The 19,805-nt window shown below is 45.3% G+C and overlaps 1 protein-coding gene across 1 annotated transcript in view; it reads right to left on the bottom strand.

The window, feature by feature from the left end:
* LOC125436949 (WD repeat-containing protein 7-like) overlaps nucleotides 1-19,805 on the bottom strand; it is a 232,635-nt gene that overhangs the window by 60,739 nt on the left and 152,091 nt on the right. Inside the window, exon 12 of the mRNA XM_048504332.1 lies at nucleotides 5,284-5,383. Coding sequence (XP_048360289.1) covers nucleotides 5,284-5,383 — 100 coding nt within the window. The remainder of the gene's footprint in view (nucleotides 1-5,283; nucleotides 5,384-19,805) is intronic.

Raw genomic sequence — 19,805 nt, 5'->3', positions numbered from 1 at the left:
ACAACAAACACCCTGTGACGAAGGTGGGGCTGAGAGAGCTCAGAAGAACTGTGACTAGCCCAAGGTCACCCAGCTGGCGTGTGTGGGAGTGTACAGGCTAATCTGAATTCCCCAGATAAGCCTCCACAGCTCAGGCGGCAGAGCTGGGAATCAAACCTGGTTCCTCCAGATTAGATACACGAGCTCTTAACCTCCTACGCCACTGCTGCTCCTTGTAGAACACAAATTTCTTTTGCCAAACTCCGCAGGAACACTAAAGTTGCTCTGGCTGCTGGCAGACATTGAGACAGTACACAGAAACCGAGTTTCAGGAGACGCTGCAAGTACGCGAACCTTAGTGCACATTTCTGAACAGAAGTAGCGGACTAGTTAGCGCAACAAGCTCCTGTAATCGCCAACTTACTAAATAATGAATTACAAACACACTGAATTCATTTATCAATTGGAACTCCTTCTTGAAGCCCGATCTACAGGAAGGGCCTAGTCTTGCCCTCAGGTTGGAGGAAGCAGTTATTTCACAGCAAGACCAACATTTCCAGCACCAGAAGGGCAAAGGAGGAGGGTCAAAGCAGTTTAATTGCCTTCCCTCCTCCCCACAATAGGTACCTTGTGAGGTAAGTGTGGTTGAGAGAGCTCTGAGAAAACTATGATTAGCTCAGGGTCACCCACTAGGCTCCCTGTGAAGGACTGGGGAATTATACCCAGTTCTCCAGATCTGAGTTGACTCTCTTAATCACTACAGTATGCTGTAGGTGTACCCTCCACACCCTTAAGTGCAAAGATGGAGTAAGTTCCCAGCACCAATTTGTTCACATAACCTTGGCACAGCTATTTTTAATAGTTACAAAGTGCTTGGCTAGGCCAGACCCAAGGGCTCCTCCAGCCCAGCGTTCCACTTTGAATGCAGGCTGGGTGAATGCCTCTCAGAAACTTACAACGAGAGCATAAAGGGAGGGGAGCAGCTACAGAAAATGGTGCCTGAGGCAAGCACTGAAATTGTGCCCACCCCCCTAACTCTGCTGCCCCAACACAGTGGGGTTGGGGCAGGGAGGGGGAGTGCCAAGCCACCCTAGTTGTGTTAACTGGAAGGAAGGAAAGGAGGGAAAGAGAAAAGGAAAGGGAAAGAGAGAAAGAAACAGGGAAAAATAGAAAGAGGGAAAGAAAACAGAGAAAAAGAGGGAAAAGAGGAAAAGAAAGAGAGGGAAAGAGAAAGAGGGAAAGAAACCAGGAAAGAAGGATAAGAGAGAAAAGGGGAAAGAAACAGAAAGAGAAAGAGGGAAATAAAACAGAGGGGAAGAGGGAAAAGAAAGAGGAAAAGAGAGCGAGGGAAAGAAACAGGGAACGAGGGAAAAGAGAGAAAGAGGGAAAGTGAGGGAAAGAGAAAGAGGGAAAGAAACCAGGAAAGAGGGATAAGAGAGAAAAAGGGAAAGAAACAGAAAGAGAAAGAGGGAAAGAAAACAGAGGGGAAGAGGGAAAAGAGAGAAAGAGGAAAAGAAAGCGAGGGAAAGAAACAAGGAAAGAGGGAAAAGAGAGAAAGAGGGAAAGTGAGGGAAAGAGAAAGAGGGAAAGAAACCAGGAAAGAGGGAAAAGAGAGAAAAAGGGAAAGAAACGGAAAGAGTAAAAAAGGAAAGAAAACAGAGGGGAAGAGGGAAAAGAGAGAAAGAGGAGGCGTAGCTCCAAGGGGAAAGAGGGGGGGACGCACCGGGCGCGCACCCCTGTGGGGGTGTGGTGGGGGCATTCCGGGGGCATTCCATGGTGTCGGCGTTCCGGGGCAGGACGGGGGCGGAGGACACACCACTGCACCGGGTGTTTCCCCCCCTTGCTATGCCTCTGGGGACTACAATTTGGAAAACTCCCTTTCTCAGGACCATCACGAGTCCCAACCAAATAGGCTAATGGGCTTTTTCACATAAATTACAATATCTGGATTTCACTGTGCCGATTGAAAGGTGGCATCACAACACACAGTAAAAACTAAGCAAACACGGGTAAAAAGCTCTTCTGGAAGCTGATGGGTTTGCTTTTCCCCATCAGCCGAGTGTCTGCTCACAGAACACATCCTGAAAAGATGTGGGAGAAAGAGGGCAAAAAAATTTCAGGAAGGTAAGATACTCCAGCACATCCACTGAACCAAGGGCAAAGCTAGCCAGAGGGAAGATCTTCATGGCAGATCCAACCATTCATACAGATATCTAGCTGTAAGCATTTACCCAGCCTGTCCATCAACACCCCTGACCTTTGTTAGCTGCTTTAGACTCACAGACAGACACATTTTTAAAAGCACATTTTGGAATCCATAATGTGGGGGGCACACTTTCTGGAACCGGTGGTAACGAAATCAGAGTGCTTGCCCTGCAGACATGTTAGCAAGCAAACTGCCGTAGTGGCGGGCGTATGGGGGAGAATCTAGGATACAAGCATGTTCAAATACTGAACATTTATCGTGCTGCTTTTAAAAAAAAGCGCAAGTGAAAATGTGCAAAGATTCTTTTTACACCCTTCAACACATTTCAAAAAATGAAAAATTAATCCGTAGCGGTGACAGAAGAACGCAGAGATTTCATCCGGCTGTTGTGGCTTTTCTCGGCAGTGGTCTGGTGGTTTTAGCTCCTTACGTTTTGCCTGTGGATCTTTGGGTGAAACGTTCACCTCAGACCGTGGCCACACAGCCCAGAAAGCCCACAACGGCCGGCTGTGAAAGCGACAACACAGAGATTTCATCCCTTGATAAAAACTGTTTGCTTAACCTAACAGAATGGAAGAGAAATCATGGCTAGGCCGTCCTCTTAAACGAGTAAACAGATGGGACAATTCTCTCGTATATCTCTTATATCTAAATGAAAAGCTACATCTTATTTCGTGCCAGGACAAGTCCTAGAGTAAGTGAGGAAGGAAGAGAAGACAAAGAGGGAAGGACTTCAAGAATGCCTTAACAGTCCAGGTGCTCGGGAGCAAAAGCTGCAGAAGGCCATTGCTCTCACATCCTGCATGTGAGCTCCCACCTGGGGGGAGCACCTGGTGGGCCACTGCGGGTAGCAGAATGCTGGACTAGATGGACTCTGGTCTGATCCAGCTGGCTTGTTCTTATGTTCTTATGTTCTTAAGAAGTGAGTACTCTAAAAATGTGCCAGAGGAGTCTTCGATGCGCAATTACAGCTCTTCTTCAGAAAACGAAATTATTTGTGACCAGAAATTTAAATCACAGGCCTACCAAAATCTGGATCACCAAACTACATTTAAACCACAATTATTCGTTTCGAGCATTTTTATCTGCCTTGTCTCCTCAGACTCAACTTCAAGTCAATCAAGTCCAACTAGATCCACCTCCCCTGTCTTGCTAGAAATGTGAGCAACTTTGTGTCGGCAGGAATCCTGGGGAAAAAACACAGTTGAATTATGAGCTCCCCTTAGGTTTGGGTGGGGGAGCCCCATCAAAAGCGGCAGCACTATTGTCCAAGCTCTGCTCAAGACTGAGGTTCGATCCCAATAAAGTCAGCTTCAGGTTGAAGGCTCAAGGTTGACTCAGCCTTCCATCCTTCCGAGGTCAATACAATTAGTATCCAGCTGGCTGGGGTTAAAGCGTAGACAACTGGGGAAAGCAATGGCAAACCACCCCATGAACACAGTCTGCCTAGTAAACACTGTGAAATGTCTTCACCCCATAGGTCAGTAATGATCCAGGGCCTGCATGGGGAACTACTGTTATTTTTTAGTTTTGGGAATGTGGTAATAAAGTAAGGGAGGCTGCTGGCTTGGCAATGTATTTGGAGGAACATAAGAAAGAGGCTGCTGGATCAGACCAGAGTCCATCTAGTCCAGCACTCTGCTACTCGCAGTGGCCCACCAGGTGCGTTTGGGAGCTCACATGCTGGATGTGAAAGCAATGGCCTTCTGCTGCTGCTGCTTCTCCTGAGCACCTGGTCTGCTAAGGCATTTGCAATCTCAGATCAAGGAGGATCCTACATCCTACAGGAATTCTGAAATAGCAAACAAAGCCTTTATTGGCATAGAAAATTCTGAAAAGCCATCTTTAGACAGTGAAAAGGCAGGAAGGCTTGCCAACTCTACATAGCCACAAGTATCAAATCAGCTCACTGTCTGCTGTGGACTGCAATGTTTCTAACTCTGTTTAGGACTGCGCTGCTAGCTTGACTGGTGGTGAGAGGCAACTTCAAGTTGCAGCTGACTTATAATGACCCTGAAGGGCTATCCAGGCAGGAGATGAACAGAAGTGGTTTACCACTGCCGGCCTTTTGGATGGTCTCTCATTCAAGTACTAACCAGGGCCAACTCTGCTTAAATTTTGATACCCAATGAAATCAGGCTGCCCCGGGCTTTCCAGGGCAGGGGTTAATGTGTCTACACACTAAAAATTTACAGAATGATCTTCAGCGCAGAGGTATATCTAGGGAAAATGTAGCCTGGTGCAAAATCGGAGCCCCACTCCCCTGTATGGGCAGCCACCCTCCCCCAATATGACCAAAAATTTTTTGCACCAGGTCTTGAAGTCCAGGTCTATTTGCACCAGGTCTTGAAGTCCAGGTCTATGGAACAGGTCTATGGACCCCGGGGGGGGGGGGGAGGAGGGGTGTGGGAGGCGATGACTAAATGACCGCAGCCTGGGGACATTTATTTATTTATTTATTAGTTAGTTAGATTTTTATACCGCCCCATCCCCGAGGGGCTCCGGGCGGTGCACAACATTTGACCCCATATGTCCACCTGGGCGGTACGCCCCTGCTTCAGCATGCTCACTCAAGAGTAAGTTTCACAGAGTTCAGCAAGGCTCACTCCTAATAGCTGCGTTTCAGACTGCAGCTTACTTCAACTGGTGGTGATTAGCAGTTTTTCTTAATCTACTGTACTTTTTATTTACTGTACTTGCATGACAAACCCTGGAGTACTGAAAAGGCGACGTGGGCTTGTACATGCATCTTTTAAAAAGACCTGGCTAAAATAGTCTTGCTAAAAATGCACAAATTGGCAGAAACTTAAACCCAACACTGAAACAGGCTGGATGTCCAAGGTAGTCAGCGAACAGTTACAGCTTCTTCTTTTTTTTTTGGACAGCTATTATTAACCCATCTGTGCTCACCACTCAGTTGCAGCAAATGAAAACAGTAAGACTCTATATACATTGAGCCCTTCATTAAACTATTGATCCCCCTTAGCATTATCCATAACGTTGCAGAGACTCGACATGTCAACCCGTGCGAGAGCTTGTTGCTTTCCTTTCAATAACTTCGGCAGTTTACAGAGATGAGATCACAATGATTTATTTACCTGACATTTTCCAGTCCGGATGTCGTAGAGGGCCACTGAACCTAAGCGGGATCCAACTGCGATTCGGTGACTCCGCTCGTAATAGCTGACCATGTAGAACCTAAACGGAACATTAGAGAGAGGGGGGAAAGGGAGATTTGATCGGACTTTGTGCCATGTAAAACTTCATTAACAATGAAATGCAGAAGCGCTGGTGCAAAGATTTAGTTTTGCACTCTTATTCTAAGATGTCATGTTAAGTTTGACAATTCAGTCATTTGGAACCCTTCAAGATAGCTACAAATGCATCACGACTGGAGATGCAAAATTTCTGGAGATTTTGAAGCCATGAGAAAAAAGTCCCCCTCCCATTTCCCCCCAAACAAACAAACCAAAGAAATGGGGTGTTGTGGGGTTTCCGGACTGTATGGCCGTGTTTCAGTTGCATTTTCTCCTGACGTTTCGCCTGCATCTGTGGCTGGCATCTTCGGAGAATGCTAGCCACAGAAGCAGATGAAACGTCAGGAGAAAATGCTACTGGAATACAGCCATACAGCCTGGAAACCCCACAACACCTCAGTGATTCCGGCTGTGAAAGCCTAAACCTAAACTGCTTTTACTGATGGACAGCCCAATCGAGAGGGGAGGGGGAGTTCGTGGAAGCCAAGGATGGTGTCACAGGGGCATACCCTCTCCACCAAAGGGCTCCCGCACAGTGCAGAAAGGGCGAAAACATAGAAAAACTGACATGGGGAGGGGGAGCTTTCCCAGACTGAGAGTCCTTAGGAAGTCAGCTACAATTTGTTGTCCCTCTGGGAATGCCCATGGACCACCCTCAGCCCCAACAGCATGAGATTTTGCACCTGATGGACGCTGTCCACGTATTTGCCCACTTGGCGTATTTGTCCTTTACGCCAGCAAGGTCACTCGTGTCAATGCCGCCCTGTGCTGATTCCATGATGGATTTGCCCCCCCCTCCCCCCTTGATTGGGCTGTAAATAATATAAAAAGGATCGTTTATAAATTAGCGTATAAAACTGCCCTACTTGCCATATTTATGGAATTTAAAAGAATTAGTATCTTTGTTTTCTATATGAAAAATTGTCCAAAACATGAGAAAGAATTGTAAACTGCTGCCCCCTTTTCTACCATAGCACATGCCTCTTTAATTTTTGCCTTTGGGTAGGTAGGAACAGACGTTGAAGACAGAAAACAAATTCCATAGTAAACAAAAGGAAGCGTTGTGACTCACAGAGTCACAAAAGGTAAGACTGCCAGCATGTTTGGATAGGAAGTTAAACTTTATAACACTGAAAATGTAGTAGTAATTTTTACTAAATCCAGTACAGTTTTATCAAAACTTTCCCCAAAAGTTACATGGTTATTGCTACACCACCTTATCCTCACAACAACCATCTGAGGAACTTTAGACTGAGAAAGTGATCAGTCCAAAGTCAACCAGTGAGATACTTCAGGCCAAGTGGGGAGTTGAACCCAGGTTTCCCAGATTTCAGTTCAACAACAAACTACACCATTCTGGCTCTCGCTTCAGCAAACTGGGGTTTATTTCTTATCCAAAAACCAGAATTCTAAGCCACAGCATCTTCATAAATCAATCAACCAACCAGGATTAAACTCATGGATTATGGTCCCAATTGGTGGCATGAACCAAACCTCAGTTTGCTCAAGGCTCCGGATTCAGATGTCACACTAAATTTGTTGAGGTGCTCAAATTTAAGTCTCACCCTACAAATGGTGGCCAAAGGCATCCTAAACTAGGAAGTTCACTCATAAGAGTGAAGGAGAAAAGGAATCCTGAGGATTTCAGGCTTGTTCCAGCCATGAAGCAAATGTTGCTTGGTCTATCTGAACACAGTTTAGCATTAAGAACATAAGAACATAAGAACTAGCCTGCTGGATCAGACCAGAGTCCATCTAGTCAAGCACTCTGCTACTCGCAGTGGCCCACCAGGTGCCTTTGGGAGCTCACATGCAGGATGTGAAAGCAATGGCCTTCTGCGGCTGTTGCTCCCGAGCACCTGGACTGTTAAGGCATTTGCAATCTGAGATCAAGGAGGATCAAGATTGGTAGCCATAAATCGACTTTTTGAAGCTATCCAGGTTATTGGCCATCACCACCTCCTGTGGCAGCATATTCCAAACACCAATGACACGTTGCGTGAAGAAGCGTTTCCTTTTATTAGTCCTAATTCTTCCCCCCAGCATTTTCAATGAATGCCCCCTGGTTCTAGTATTGTGAGAAAGAGAGAAAAATGTCTCTCTGTCAACATTTTCTACCCCATGCATAATTTTATAGACTTCAATCATATCCCCCCTCAGACGTCTCCTCTCCAAACTAAAGAGTCCCAAACGCTGCAGCCTCTCCTCATAAGGAAGGTGCTCCAATCCCTCAATCATCCTCGTTGCCCTTCTCTGCACTTTTTCCATCTCTTTGATATCCTTTTTGAGATGTGGTGACCAGAACTGGACACAGTACTCCAAGTGTGGTCGCACCACTGCCTTATATAAGGGCATGGCAATCTTTGCAGTTTTATTATCAATTCCTTTCCTAATTATCCCCAGCATAGAGTTTGCCTACGTCTTCCCAGCTGCAAACCAGAAGTCACCATAACTGAAGAGAAACTGTTTAGAATACAGTCTCCTGAAGAAACAGACACACTAAGCAGTCAGAGTCAGGATTAGGGAGGCAGAGTGTTAGACTAGGCCCATTTGTCACAAAACACACTGGGAAAAAAACACTGGTCAGTTACTCTTTCAGGTGAAATGAACCTTACGGGGGCTGTTGCGAGGGCAAAATGGAGGAGAGAAGACCCAGGCACTGGCTTCTTTGACTGAGGACAGGATAAAAAAGCAATGAATAAAAATAAATTCACATTTATGCAGTTAAGACAGCCAGATTCTAGGACGCTTGGTCTTTTTTTTTTAAAAGCATAATTGAGTCTTTTTTTAAAAAAAAATGTGCAGGTACTCTCAATGGTTAACACAGGAAAATCTGAAACACAGAACCATAGAATTATAGAGTTGGAAGAGACCACAAGAGCCATCAAGTCCAACCTTCTGCCATCCAGGAACACACAATCAAAGCACTCCTGACAGATGGCCACCCAGCCTCTGCTTAAAAACCTCCAACAATCAAGACTCCACCGCACTCCGAGGCAGAGTAGCTCTCCACTAGGATTCAGCCCTGATGAAAAACTTTGCTGAAAACATATCCACACCATTTGTGAATAAGCCATTGGGAGCTGTTTCCTCTCGTGGAGAGCTCCTCGCTGCTGTATTCCACCTGAATATTTTAGATGGAAACTGTTCTGGTCCCGTAAGAAGTACGAAATATATGCAGCCAGAAAGGATACAAAATCCCAAAAGCCCTCTGTTAACCTCTGCTAACAGCTAGCTCAACATTTCAGATTTCAATTGGAAAAGAAAGGCATTTTTAAAATCTATTTGGAAATTCTCTGTGCTGCCTCTTCACAAATCTCTCTCTTTCTCTCTCTCACACACAAATTTGTGAGTTATTTACTCCTTTTCTCCTTATGAATCATTGATGACAACAGTTAGATTATTATCAGTTTACTACCCTAACTGGTAAAAGTTGCAAACTCTCAGATGGTGGCTGGAGGCCTAGAATTACAGCTGATCTCCAGACTAGAGAGATCAGTTCCTCTAGAGCAGTGGTGGTGAACCTTTGGCACTCCAGATGTTATGGACTACAATTCCCATCAGCCCCTGCCAGCATGGCCAATGGGCTGATGGGAATTATCGCCAAAGGTCTCTCCTACAACTTTCTAGAAAACGAGTCTGCAACCTGCAGCTGTCCAGATGTTCATGGCCATGCTGGCAGGGGCTGATGGGAATAGCAGTCTGGAAAGCTGCAGGTTGCAGACCCCTACTCTGGAGAAACTGGCCATGTTTGGAAGGTGGACTTCATGACATTGTACCCAGTGGTGGGATCCAAAAATTTTAGTAACAGGTTCCCATGGTGGTGGGATTCAAAATGTGGCATAGCACCAATGGGGCTGGGCCAGGCAAGACGGGGGCGTGGCCGAGCATTCCTGGGCGGGGCTGTGGCAAGGACGCAGCTGCTGCGCTGGTCCTTGGGCGGGAAACGAATGCACGCAGGTGCAGGCTGCCATGCACGCCGGTGCACCTCCTGCTAGACTGCTTCAAGTTCTGCGCGCTACTGCTGAGGAGGAGAAGGGGCGTAACTAAGGCAAAAATCACGTGGCAAAATCACCAATTAGTAACCCGCTCTCGGCACACACAAATAATTAGTAACCTACTCTCGGGAACCTGTGAGAACCTGCTGGATCCCACCTCTGATTGTACCCCACTGAAGGCTCTCCCCAAACCCCACCCTCACCAGCCCCCCACCCCAAAATGTCCAAGAATTTCTTAACCCAGACCTGGCAACCCTATTAACCAGTGATCAAACGCAAAAAGAAAAAAATTCTGCTACTGACTGCCAAGTATTGCTTCCACACCATGGACCTCAAATTTTGCCTCATGGCAAATGAGCAGATAGCCATTTTCCATCTCTTGAGAGATCACTCACTCATATTGGCAGACGGTTGTCACTACTGGGTTGAAAAATTCCTGGAGAGTTGGGGTGGATTTGGGGAGGAATCTCAGCAGGCTCTAATGTCTTGATGTCTACCCTCCAAAGCAGCCATTTTCTCCAGAACACAATCCTGACAGATGGCCATCCAGCCTCTCTTTAAAAACCTCCAAAGAAGGAGACTCTACCACTCTAAGGCAGTGAATTCCACTGTTGAACAGCCCGACAGTCAGAAAGTTCTTCCTAGTATTTAGATGGAAGACAGGAACCAACCAGTTACCTGAAATGCCCTTTTGAAAAAAAAGGCTAATTAGTTCATTTAATTTACTTGAAATCCAAAGTACAACTGTGCTGATTTCTCTAGTCTGGATTATTTTTTAAATCCTTGAACTTGGCAGCGAAGCGAGTGGAAGGCAAGGAATTTCCTGAACACATTCCGCTCAAACGGGAAAACGCCCATCTTCATGTTTCATGCCCTGCATCATTGGTCCATCATCTTTAGCATCACCTACTCTGAGTGCTCCTGATTGTTCAGCAGAGGTGTAGCTCCAAGGGGACAGGGGGGTGTATGCACTGGACGTGCATCCCTGTGGGGTGTGGCGAGGGCGTTCCGGGGCGGGGGCGGAGGACGCACTAGTGCATTGGGTGCTTTCCCCCCTTGCTACGCCTCTGTTCTTCAGGAGTCTCAAGCAGTGAAAGGTCTTTCTCAACACTTCCTATCTGAAATCTGGATGTACGAAATTTCCTATCTGAAATCTGGATACGAAAACTGGATATGCGAGGGGCTGAACTTGGAGCCTTGTGCTTGCTTAATATGTGTCCATCATTGAAACATGTTTCCTTCCTATAATTTTTCCTTCTCAGCATATGCTTAGTATCTTGTCTATGAAAATTCACACCTGAAGCCTACAAATAGCTTACAGTCAAGTTGAAGATTGGATTTATTGCTTAGCCAATTGGCTGTTACAAGACACAATAATTAGATGACTAAAGGTCAATCACAGCCAAACACTCCCAACCATAATTGCCAAACACAAATATAATTAAAATCAAATTTTAATAGGAAACTACAATTAAGGCCAGGCATGTCACACATCTATCAAAACCATCTACACGAAGTTACACCTCGACTGAGTAATTGTTTAAATTAAATTCTCTGTGACTTCCCACTACTGCAAATTTAGCCAACAGATTTAACCCTGTACTTTAGTAGGTGGACCAGGACATTTTCCACTTCCAAACACAAGGAAACATCAAGATTGTGTTCAAGCAATGGCCTTTTCTGCACACGCTATTTAAAATGTTTCCAGGCGGGAAATGAAACATTTCCTCTGTGCAGTTCTGCATTGTTTTTTTCTCCTTTGGTTCCAAAAACGTTTCCAAGCACCTTTTTTCTGTTTTTAGTGAAACCCCTATTATGATGATTCTTTAGAGCAGGGGTGTGCAGTTATTTTTTCTATGGGGCCGCATAAGAAACAGAAAATATTGTGGAGGGCCGGGCCAAAAGGCAGGGGGGCAAGGCGCTTTTGAAAGCCCCGCAGAAGCCGGCAGCCAAGGCAACCGGCTTCTGCAGGGCTTTCAAAGATGCCTCGCTCCCCAGCACGGCAGGGGAGTCATCAGGGTCATCCGGCCGTATAATGCCCAGGTCTGCTTTAGAGTGAAATGTTTCTAAGCCATCTTCTCTTGCTGCATGGTCATATTTGCGTTTTAGCTTTCCTGCTACCATTTTCCAGCCCTCTGTGCTGTTGTACAACTTTCCACTCGGCGCCAATTTTCGAGTCCCTGACTTCACTCCTTTCCCCCTTGCCTTTATTTTCGCTATTTTGGAAGGGGGGGGGGGTTGTTTGATGGAAGCATTGATTAAACGGAGCTACAGAAAATCATAGCAGCAAAGAATCTATGAAGCTGGGGTGCTGTGTGGTTTCCGGGCTGTAGGGCCGTGTTCTAGCAGCATTCTCTCCTGACGTTTCGCCTGCATCTGTGGCTGGCATCTTCAGATCTTCAGATCCTGACGTGAAACATCAGGAGAGAATGCTGCTAGAACACGGCCATACAGCCCGAAAACCACACAGCACCCCAGTGATTCCGGCCGTGAAAGCCTTCGACAATACAAATCCATGAAGCCTCGCTTCTACAAATAACTATCAAAAAGGGGGGGGGGGAGCCCTCACAGCAGCCATGAAATGTTTTGGAGGAGGCGAGTGTGGGCAAACATTGTGATAAAGGTTTTTTTTTAAAAAAGTTCTTGAAACATTCTAGATCAGTGGTTCTCAACCTGGGGGTCGCGACCCCTTTGGGGGTCGAACAACCCTTTCACAGGGGTCGCCTGGTCTTTTTATATTTTATATGTACCAATTTTATGGTTGGGGGTCACCACAACATGAGGAACTGTATTAAAGGGTCGCAGCATTAGGAAGGATGAGAACCACTGTTCTAGATTACTTGTGCAGAAAAGGCCAATTTGTGATATCTTAAATTTGATTCCCACTACAAATGCAAAAAAAAGTTCTTGATTGCACCTGCTCCTTAATTTCAAAAGTATCTATCATTTGCAACAAAGAAGAAGAAGAAGAAGAGTTTGGATTTATATCCCCCCTTTCTCTCCTGCAGGAGACTCAAAGGGGCTGACAATCTCCTTGCCCTTCCCCCCTCACAACAAACACCCTGTGAGGTGGGTGGGGCTGAGAGAGCTCTGAAAAGCTGTGACTAGCCCAAGGTCACCCAGCTGCCGTGTGTGGGAGTGCACAGGCTAATCTGAATTCCCCAGATAAGCCTCCACAACTCAAGTGGCAGAGCTGGGAATCAAACCCGGTTCCTCCAGATCAGAGTGCACCTGCTCTTAGCCACTACGCCACTGCTGCTCCTTCAAAGAAGTTTCAATGAAGTAAACTACTTCTGTAAATCGACAGTGTACATTTAAAGCCAACTATTAAAAATGTATCTGGAAACCCCAGACACAGGACAAACCAAACTATTCTAATCCATACCAATTATTGGAATCTTAATCTGAGTTCTAACTGAAGCAAGGGACTTACCGGCAGCAAAGGGACCATCCCAGCATCTCAGTGTAGTTGCCATGTTGGAAGTGATATCACTGTATCAGCAGTGATGGTATGATTTTCGAGCAAAAAGACTATGGTAGAAGACATTTTTACCATAGAGTTTTTGCCCGAATAGAGAAAAAAAACACTCACACAAACATGCTATATGTTCCTTCACCATAGATCTCCAAGATTTATATCTTCGGACTATACAGGTTGCTTCCTTGAAGCAGAAGCTTACTAAATAAAAAGAAATCCCCTCCATTCTGGTGAGTCTAAGGCAGTAGTCAATAACACTTTATATTCCAAGAAAGTCTGAACAGACAAAAATGAGGCTGGGAGAGAAAAAAAGGGAAAATTGACAAAACATCTAAAAGTCCAAAGCTAGTCTAGGTATTCTCTTTTCCTGTAGTATAGCCAGAACCCAAAACATGTGCGCCATAAAGGAACTGAGAATAATTGGGGGTTGGCCTACCCATTCTGTAGTAAATTACTGAGCTTTTTGTCTTTCTTTGATCACCGGATACAGTCAGTTTGACAGTTTAAACTTCCCGGGAAACAAAAAAAAAAAAAATTCCAGTATTTAAAGGAATTAACTTGCTTGACTGGAGTGCTACCTAATGGCCATTTATGTGCATAATTATGCTGCCAACATTAGTAGTTAAAAAACCTATTACGAAGCAAATTAAACAGAGCCCCTAGCAAGCATCTCCAACTTCCCTTCCAGAAAAAACAAAACACAGTTGTTGGTAAGTCGCCATTTTAAATATTCCTCGTCTTAAAGATAGAATCCTGATAGAGCCCTAAAGTCTAATTTCAGAAAAGGTAATATCTGATCTAGTTCAGCATCCATTTTGAGGAAGAGGATTTTAGACAGCTAGGAAATGTACCTAGCAAAATTTCAGCTTGTCAATACTCCCTATCAAACTAGGGAAAAAAATGTAGGGGAAAAAATGAAAGCAATGGGGATTTGCACATTACATCTTCAGATTATTTTCTATCATTACACACTCATGCATTATCAAATCAGATCTTAATGTTTAAAAAAAGCCTAGATAAATGTGTCCAGTAGATGGCCTATGCAGCAGAGAGTGACCAAGTGATTCAGTACCTTGCAAACAAACAAACAAACAAACACTCCTGCGCATAATGGGAAGGGGTCATGAAACCAATCAAAATTTGCTTGAACTGAAACATGAAAGCTGTCGTTCTTGCAACAGCAATAAACACGGATGCTGAAAATGTCTCATTTGGCACTCGTAACCAGCCTGTGAACTGGTCAGGGATTGGTTCAGATTACACTGAGCAACGTGAACATCTGTCAGACACTAAGTTTGCAACTGCCTGTTGGCCAGAAGCTGACCCCCAACTGATCTAGGGAACAGCTGGGGGTTGGGTTCTTATACATGCCATCTCTCGGCAAAACAACTAGACAGTAAAGCTGCAAAAGGGAGCTCTTCCCTCTCCTACAAGCTGGTTGGGGGAAGGAATAATGCTTTTGATTTCTGCATTGCAAAATGGGAGAAAAGGGCCTGCCTGCCTGCCTGCCTGCCTGCCTGCCTGCCTGCCTGCCTGCCTGCCTGCCTGCCTGCCTGCCTTCCTTCCTTCCTTCCTTCCTTCCTTCCTTCCTTCCTTCCTTCCTTCCTTCCTTCCTTCCTTCCTTCCTTCCTTCCTTCCTTCCTTCCTTCCTTCCTTCCTTCCTTCCTTCCTTCCTACCTACCTACCTACCTACCTACCTACCTACCTACCTACCTACCTACGCACGCACACATGCACGCAGTGGTGGAAGGAATGTCTTCATTGTAAAAGGGAGGGTGGAAAGAGCTTTTGTCCCTTCTCTTCCTTTTCACATCGGGTGAGATGGATGTGATGCACAGAATTCAACAACAGGCAGCCAAATCTACCTACGAGTCCAACTTTCACCAATGCCCTCTGAAGTAAAATTGTCTTGCACGCCTTCCTAAATGCATAAAATAAAATAAAATGCATAAAATAAAAACCTCTTCTGCACCTATTCTACCATAGAGAAATCCAGCAACCTAACTGTTGCCACACAAACCATCTTAAGAGAGGATCCCCTTAGAAGAAGAAGAGTTTGGATTTATATCCTACCTTTCTGTCCTATAAAGAGACTCAAGGTGGCTCACAAGCTCCTTTCTCTTCTTCTCCCCACAACAGACACCTTGTGAGGTAGGTGGGGCTCAGAGAGCTCCAAAGAACTGTGACTAGTCCAAGGTCACCCAACAGGAATGTAGGAGTGCGGAAACACATCTGGTTCACCAGATAAGCCTCTGCCGCTCAGGTGGAGGAGTGGGGAATCAATCCCGGTTCTCCAGATTAGAATCCACCTGGCTGTTTGAAGAATGCAGATAGCACGTGGGAGTATCATAGAAGATGTGGCTCAATAAATACGAGGGGTCCTAGACGATGAGGGCCCTGAGACAAAGTTCAAGGTCAGGGCGCATCAAGGAATGCACCTCAACCCAGTGACCACGCTCCTCGGGGAGAGCGGGGGTGGAGGGAAATTCCTCCCAATGTGACCCACTGATAGGGCCCCTGACCCCCCATGCTCCCCTTGATCTGCCCCCTTCTGAAGTTCCCATTCATTTCAATTGGTCTTCAGCAACAGAAATTACTCTCAGATGATACTTGCTGAATTTTAATCCTGACTATTAAGAAGCACTAGTCATTTTTTAAAGGTAGCCACATCCTTACACATCTGGTAGAATTAAGCCCGATATAAATCTCAGAAAATAAAACAAGGCCTTTCTATCCTTAACATTTTCAAAATGTCAAGAGCCACATTACCCTATGCCTAATACAATTACTGGTATTATTTTATGGTTTCAAGCTTGTAGTATTTGTATCTTGTGTTATAATAGGCTCAGAGAATACAGAGTGAGCTAGCATAAAAAAGGAAGTATTGGAAGACTGCAAATTCAGAAAATTCCTGGCAACAAATGGCCCAAGGCAGTAGACAGTGGTGTGTATACCTATAGAAATCCAACCTATGGTTTTTTTCTGCCCTCCCCAAATCCCTCCCTTCCCAGACGTCACCCCAGGCGTCACCCCGAAATCCAACCTATGGTGCTCCAGATGTTCATGCACTACAATTCCCACCAGCCCCTGCATAGGTTGGCCACTCCACAGAACTGAGTCTTTCAACTGGTGGCACAAATTAAACGGAGTTTGCACCAGCCTCGGAGGCAGAAAGAAGTTGGGTTGGGGGGAGTCATTTTCCTCTAGAGGTTGCAGGAAGCACAGGAGGAGAAAGCCTCCAAATTAGGGAGGATCACAGACTTTTTATTTGAGTTTGACAGATTGGGAAGGGCATGTTGGTGGCAAAAGTCCCAAATGACAATTAAAGTAGAACTAACTTCTTGCGTACAGCTCAGAGGAAAGGCAGCACAAGAACTGACATGCCACTACTGCGATCAAGACAGGACTCTTGAGCCCAAAGACTGCACAGGTCTGCCTGCCATGACAAAACAGCTATTTCCTGCCTCTATGGTGTTATCAGGAAAGCTTCAAGCTAGTAAAAGAGGTAGCGGCTCTCAATGGACTCCCCCATGGGCCTCCGGCCTTTTCAGCCTGTGAGCACGTTTGGAATTCTGACACCTGGTGTATTGGCACAATCACAAAATGGCTGCTGCAAGAAATACAGAGTCAACCACAAAATGGCTGCTGCAAGAGGTGGAGCCATGCACACAGAGCAAGCCCAACTGCAGGGGAGAAGAGGGATAATAAAAATGCCCTGGGAAAGAAGGGTGGGAGGTGGAATAAATAAATAACACTATGGTGGCACCTGCCATTGAAACAATGTTATTTTAATGTATTGTCAAAGGCATTTACGGCCAGATTCAACTGGTGGTGGTGGGTTTTCTGGGCTGTGTGGCTGTGGTCTGGTAGATCTTCTACCCAAACACTTACTGATTGGTTCCCCATCCTGGGACATGGACAATATATACCCCGCTAAACATTCCCTTCTCACTAGACACAGTGTGTAACAGACTTCTCTCTGTGATACACCTCTGAAGATGCCAGCCACAGATGCAGGCGAAATGTTAGGAAGATCTACCAGACCACGGCCATGCAGCCTGGAAAACCCACCACCACCAATGTTATTTTAATCTGCTTAGCTGATCTCATCTACAGTGGCCAATCAGAATCCCTGCTAAGCAACAGCCCCATTCACTTTCTAAAAATACTTGGTGGGTGCCAAGAAAGGTGTTGGTGGGTGCTATGGTTACCATGGGTGCTATGCTAGGGATTCCAGATCTATCCTATTGGAGTGGCCGCTTCTATCCCAGCTCTCTTACTTCAAATAACAAAGACAAGTGGTACCAGCCGACACAGCTTACTTAAAAGATAACAATTATTACACAAATCCATTATTATTAATTAAAATAATTAATAATTACCAATTGAATTATCAATAATTATTAATTAAAATTATTAATGATTAGTGAGGATGATGATGATCCTGCTGCCAGGCGGCAAAAGCGAAGGAAACCTGTATGTATTTGATCGGCACATCAGTGTATGGTATTAAAAAGGACAATAACAAGGCTGTATCAATGTGTACCTATTTGGATTCCCTCTAGAATTACAAAGCAAAATCATAGGGAAATTTTTATCCCTGGTCTAAAGCTGTCCTGTTATTAGTGGAATGCTGAATCATTTTTATAGTAGCCATAATTACGTACAGTAAGATATAATGCACGCTATTTAACACAATTTAAAAGGCAATGCATCTCTCTTAAACAAGCCGCCAAGAGATTTTTTCTCAGCGTTTAATTCCCCAGCTTGCCTTTGCTTCTGTATTTACATTTCAAGTACGTAATGAACGGGGAAAATTTTAGTGACACTCCTGTAAGGTGTATTTTCTTCCTTGGTTTTATACGGCTTGTTACATTAAAATTGCTCCCCAGGTCATTTCAGCCGAAGAGCTGCACACATAGTTTGGCTGTTCGGGTAACTGTATGAGACAGACACAACAGCCAGCGTACCCAGCCTTTCACTTTTGTTTTTCTGCACCAAAACAGGGGTAACACAGCCACAATTTTTAACACCTGCACAAAATGTGTGTTTGAACCCTCTTTGGAATGAGCCTTCCACAATTACAGAATGCTTCTGAAGGTGTGGGCATGCCGTTTGTTCTTTTCACTGTGTAAAACATACCTGTAGCAATTGTCTCAGCTGCACAAACTATTAAGCCGCTCTGAGAAGAGTTTAAGCCTCAAATACTTAGTTATCAACTTCACTTTATTGCAGTGGCTCCCAACTTTTTTTCACCCACGTACCCCTTGGCAACCGATTTCCCTAAAAATGTGCCACTATATTATCAAACCCATCATGTAATGTTTTCACGTACCGCCAAGTGTTTTGGCAGGCACCCGGGGGGCGCGGGGGGTGTACGACAGACCTCAGAGTGGGAACCACTGCTTTATTGTATAAATAACCAGGGACAGTTTTATCCTGTGGAAATACTTATTTTTTCCTTTACACATTGACAGAAGTCATTCCTTCTAAGGCTACAGCCAAGTATCTGAAGTGTGATGCTCTCTGAGGAAAACGTAACAAATTGTTGCATTTAACGGAAACATACTGAACATACAAGGAAACAGACCACTGGCCAGTGGTGGGATCCAAAAATTTTAGTAACAGGTTCCCATGGTGGTGGGATTCAAACAGTGGCGTAGCGCCAATGGGGCTGGGCGGAGGCATGACAGGGGCGTGGCCGGGCATTCTGGGGGCGGGGCATTGCTGGGAGGAGCTGTGGTAAGGACGCAGCCGCTGCGTCGTCCTTGCGCGGGAAACGAATGCATGCAGGTGCAGGCTGCCATGCACCTCCTGCTAGACTGCTTCAAGTTCTGCGCGCTACTGCTGAGGAGCGGAGGAGGGGCATAACTAAAACAAAAATCACGTGGCAAAATCACCAATTAGTAACCCCCTCTCGGCACACACAAATAATTAGTAACCTACTCTCGGGAACCTGTGAGAACCTGCTGGATCCCACCTCTGCTACTGGTCCATCTACTGAGACTGGAATAACTTCTTGTCAGAGCAGTTGCTCACTGGAACAGGCTTCCTCAGGAGGTAGGGGGCTCTCCTCCTTTTCAGGTTTTTAGGCAGAGGGGAGATGGCCATCTGGCAGCACTGCTGGTTCTGTGAACTTAGCCAGATCATTGGGCAGGGGGGCAGGAAGGGATGAGTCTGTGCTCAGCTCTCGTGGCGTAGTGGTTAAGAGCAGGTGCACTCTGATCTGGAGAACCGGGTTTGATTCCCCGCTCTGCTGCTTGAGCTGTGGAGGTTTATCTGGGGAACAGAATCACATTGGCTTTCTTGGCTGCCGCATCACATTTGGGTGACCGCTACTGGAAATACAGAGCTGAGCCTTTGGACTGATTCAGCAAGATTGTTCCCTTCCTATTTTACAAGAGAGGCTTACAGTGCAGTACTGCTAGCAGCTGTTCAGAAGCATATAATTTTTTTTGCATCCCTAGGCCACCAGCTGAGAATCTTTATACTTTTTTAAAAAGTAAATTCTGAAGCTGAGCACATTTTAAATAATTTCTGCACATCCATAAGGTCCAGGAAATTAAATAAAAGCCAAGTCTGTTAGATGCTATGATAATTGAAACCGAGTCAGCTGCCTTTAGTAGCTTTAACAAGTTACACTAGAAGGCAATTTCATTTCTAATGAAAACTTGTGAACATTGTTTAAACTGACAGGTCACGTGGGAGGTAGCTATTAATTTCAGAGGCTGACCAATGGAAACGTTGCTGTTTAATGTAAATAAAAGCACATGCATTTTCCTGTGAACACAAAACATTACCCAAGCGCTCACTGCAGCTGACTGCCCCTGGAAAATGTCGGCACCTGACCACAATTGCACTCTTTTCCCCACACAAGCAAATGAAGG

This window comes from Sphaerodactylus townsendi, linkage group LG07, assembly GCF_021028975.2.
Source record: "Sphaerodactylus townsendi isolate TG3544 linkage group LG07, MPM_Stown_v2.3, whole genome shotgun sequence".
In the NCBI taxonomy this organism is placed as follows: Eukaryota; Metazoa; Chordata; class Lepidosauria; order Squamata; family Sphaerodactylidae; genus Sphaerodactylus; species Sphaerodactylus townsendi.
This window is presented reverse-complemented; position numbering and strand designations above follow the sequence as displayed.